The sequence below is a fragment of the Dasypus novemcinctus genome, chromosome 26 (assembly GCF_030445035.2).
Source record: "Dasypus novemcinctus isolate mDasNov1 chromosome 26, mDasNov1.1.hap2, whole genome shotgun sequence".
In the NCBI taxonomy this organism is placed as follows: domain Eukaryota; kingdom Metazoa; phylum Chordata; class Mammalia; order Cingulata; family Dasypodidae; genus Dasypus; species Dasypus novemcinctus.
Window position 1 is genome coordinate 52,317,405 of NC_080698.1, and position 3,931 is coordinate 52,321,335.

The 3,931-nt window shown below is 52.3% G+C and overlaps 1 protein-coding gene across 1 annotated transcript in view; it reads right to left on the minus strand.

The window, feature by feature from the left end:
• C26H3orf20 (chromosome 26 C3orf20 homolog) overlaps positions 1-1,562 on the minus strand; it is a 32,587-nt gene extending 31,025 nt beyond the window's left edge. Inside the window, exon 1 of the mRNA XM_058288770.2 lies at positions 1,426-1,562. Coding sequence (XP_058144753.1) covers positions 1,426-1,439 — 14 coding nt within the window. The 5' untranslated portion in view covers positions 1,440-1,562. The remainder of the gene's footprint in view (positions 1-1,425) is intronic.
• Positions 1,563-3,931: the final 2,369 nt, after the last annotated feature.

A 3,931-nucleotide genomic window follows, 5' to 3' on the forward strand; every position in this document is an offset into this window, starting at 1 on the left:
CCAGCTCCCAAGCCTCCCATCCTACTCCTGCCCCCAGAAGTGCCCATCCCCACCCCATCCCCTCATTCTTTTTTTTTTTAAAGATTTATTTATTTATCTCCCCCACCCCACCGCGGTTGTCTATTCTCTGTGTCAGTTTGCTGCGTCTTCTTTGTCTGCTTCTGTTGCTGTCAGTGGCACAGGAATCTTGTGTTTCTTTTTGTTGCATCATCTACTTGTGTCAGCTCTCCGTGCGTGCGGCACCATTCCTGGGCAGGTTGCACTTTCTTTCGCGCTGGGCAGCTCTCCTACGGGGCGCACTCCTTGCATGTGGGGCTCCCATACGCAGGGGACACCCCTGTGTGGCAGGGTACTCCTTGCGCGCATCAGTACTGCGCATGGCCAGCTCCACACGGGTCAAGGAGGCCCGGGGTTTGAACCGCGGACCTCCCATGTGGCAGACGGACGCCCTAACCGCTGGGCCAAGTCCACCGCCCTATCCCCTCATTCTTAAAGGGAGCAGGATTAGGAAGAGTTGGGAAGGTCCCAGCACCCCTCTAAGACCAGGCCCTTGCCTGATGTCTGGATTTCCACCGTTAGCACTGGGGTGAGAATCTGTGGGGTGGAACTGCGTGGGGACTGGGGAGACGGAGTGGCTGGAGACTTTGTAACCCTGGGGTTACAGTTATGCACAGCTTCCTCACAGGCCGTCACAGGAAGGAGGAACACTGGCGGCTGCCCTCTAACCACGCTCTGTAGCTGCGGCGACATCTGATGGCTCCGGGACTCCCTCCTCCAGGAGTCATATGCGACTTAGATATAGGTGGGCGTAAGTTTTCAATTCTTTAGCCCATGGTCTGGGCTTTCAGACAAATGTAGAAGAATTTACTAGGATTTCATTAACCATCAATGTACAGGATTTGTGTTTGTTTTTAAGAAGTGTTTCTTTTTTGTAGAACATGTGAAGAACTATGTTAAAAAATAAAAATCCAGGGCACAAAAGCTTTAAGCTGTCAAGACCCATTCAGAGGGGTCTTACTGACGAGACGACGTGTTGCAGAGGCCAAAAGCAGTGGAGTCAGACCAACGGGGCTGTGTGACCTCAGGCACCCAATTACCTTCTCTGGGCTGCCTTTGTTTCCTCATCTGCAAAGAGGGCTTTAGTCAAGTCTTCCAGGGAAGGGTGTGGTGAGGACCGAGAAGGATTCTGACCAGGAAAGGGCTTGGGGGGCTTGTGTGCCTGGGAAGGAATGGGCGTCCCTGCTGTCTTCGCTGCTGGGATCCTTGGGTAGCTGACGCTGCTTGACCCGACTCAAACACACACACACCTCCGCTCCCCTTTATTCCCCCCTGCATGTCCTGTCCGCCTTCCCTACCTGCTTTCCGCCCTAGTGGGGGAGGGGTCCCTAAGGAACACGTGGCCACCCCGACCCCAGAGGCGCTCACATGTAGCGGCACATCTCCTGCAGCTTCTCCCGCGCCTCTGGGCAGGGGTCGCTGAACGACAAAGTGTCAGACGTTGAGGCTCCCGTGCCTCGCGGCGTTGGTGTGAGGGTTGTCTCTTCTGGTATTTTTGATCTGCCTGTAGTTGGAGGCCAAGAGGTTGGGAGGGGTTTTAGAAGATGGTCCCCCAAGACCTCGTGTCCGTGTGGGGGCGGGCAGGGCTGAGGGGCAGGAGAAGGGCAGCCCCTGGGGTTGGCTTCAGCTCCCAGGGCCGGGACATCAGGGCAGGTCACCTCTGAAAAACAGACTCAACCCCGGGAGGCCACTGGTCAAGCATGTGTCAGGGCCTGGTTTGTGCAAAGTGATGAGATGAACCTGTGTTTCCCAAAATGCATTTTAGGTAGGCATGAACAGGCATTATTCCCTTTCAATATTTCTGGTGAAAGGCAAGAAAGAAAGTCTCAATGTCCTCTAAATAGGCTTTAGCCCTCCTCTTAAGCTAACTAATCTCAGCACTGTCTGCCAAGAACGGTGTGCCCACGCTGTGACTCGGATGACAAGGTTTGGGGCTTACTGTACTTATTCTCACAGTTTTCCTCTGGGGCCAGTGGGAGCTGGGGTGAGGATATGGTAAAATAAACTTACAGAGGTGCTCCTCAACTACTGAAGTTTTGGAGGCTTCTGTTCAGTGAAGAGTTCAGGGACAGGTCCTACCTGCTTGTCGGCCTTGGCCTCCCCTCCCCGTTGGAGCCTCTGGTGCGCCCTTGCTACATGCAGGCTCTTCTTCGCCTCAGTCTCAGGAATGAAGCCTCAAGGTCTCAGAATGGAGCCATTCCTGCTGTCAGCCCAGCCTTGGAATTTCTGGCTAGTGCTTCAGTACCATCTCTGGTATCTGCCACCCTGACAGGTTCCTGGTCCCTTCCCCTACACTTCCTGCCACCAGGGACCAGAGACTTTGCCCCTGAGCTTACGCCTGGGCCCTGAGGCTCAGCTACCTCTGGCTGACCCCCTGGAGCTCCCTGCCAACCTGAGTACCCAAGCCTGGCCTGCCCCTTCAATGTGGAGAGACTCTTGTTCCAACTAGGGACTGTCAACAAGCTTCTCCGGCCTTTTCCTGGAACACTGGACACCCTCTCAGAAAGAGTCGCTATTCCCTCTGGCAGTAGGTCCAGCTCGAAGAGCCTGTCTGTGCCAAGTCTGCCCTGCCCCAGAACAGCAGAGGGCAAGCTGGTGAGGTGCAGTGCGTGTGTACGGAGCACACAGTGGATGCCCCAAACCCGAAGTGACTTAAAACCAGAAGGGCTATCAGATACACTATCCAAACTGGAGGCTGTTGCGTGTGAAAGCGGGCACCGTTAGTGATTATGCTGGGATGATAAGCATCTCCTGGGACACTCCCGGGCAAGCTAGGGCAAAGGGTTACTTTACTTTCAAGCCATTAGGGAAGGCTACTCTCCCATGCTAGGACGCATGTGTGAGGATAATCCCTAAACAACAGCAGGAGGCGTCACAGATGCAGCGTCACTGACCATATGTCCCCGTGGGAATGATGCAACAGGCAGGCCATCATGGGAAATGGCATCGTGAGGTGTGGAGAAGACAGCCACACACAGAGAGACCAACAGACACATGTAACTTCTGCTTTGGAACAACCGCACTCAGGGCCTCACTCAGAAAAAGATCACGAGCTCACCGGGCGTCTTGAGGATACCTTACTTTTCCTCAGAGTGGCTGAATAGCTTTAGGACCAGTTTGGGAGGGGACAGGATAAAACCAGGAGCATATAAATTAGGACTGCTGGGAACGACGCAGTGGGTCCCTGAGCTACTAATATGGCCTGTGCATAAATTTAAACTTATTCTATATCCAAGCATGCCTAGTTCCTGGAAAGCCAATTAAGTGATAGAGGCTCTATAGGTTTTGGATCTTCAGGGAGGATGCAGACTAAATATGTTAATTAAAGCTTACCTGGAATGTGGGGAATATGTGTTAATTCAAGACCTATCTGGTACTCAGATAAAACATTTAAAACTCTAAGAAACTAACAAAGAAAGTCCTTTTGCATAAAAGCACCTTTTAACTCCCCACTCCTACATCCTCTGTATAAAAGGGACCCAAAAATCCTATTCGGGGCTTGGGTTTTATTAGGACAGAAGTCTGCCGAGCCTGCCCCGCTGTTAATAAATCTTGCTTCTCAGATTCATACATCCTGGCCTTCAATACCACGAAACCCGACTTCTCTCTGTTACAACACTACGAGATGGAGTGCTTCATCAGAGGGGAAGACACTGGGGTAATGTGAGTCAGGCACTGAATCTACGCCTTGCCTGGGGAAGACGAGACAGTGACTCCACCAGAGAAGGCCCTTTCGGTCTTACAGTCTACATCTGTCTCCCCAGCACTTAGGATAAGGACAGACAATTAGTAAGTGTCCAATAACTATTTGTTCCATAAGTGAAAGGATTGAGGGTAAGATCAAGATGGTGACAAAATAAAGGAACAGCAGTGA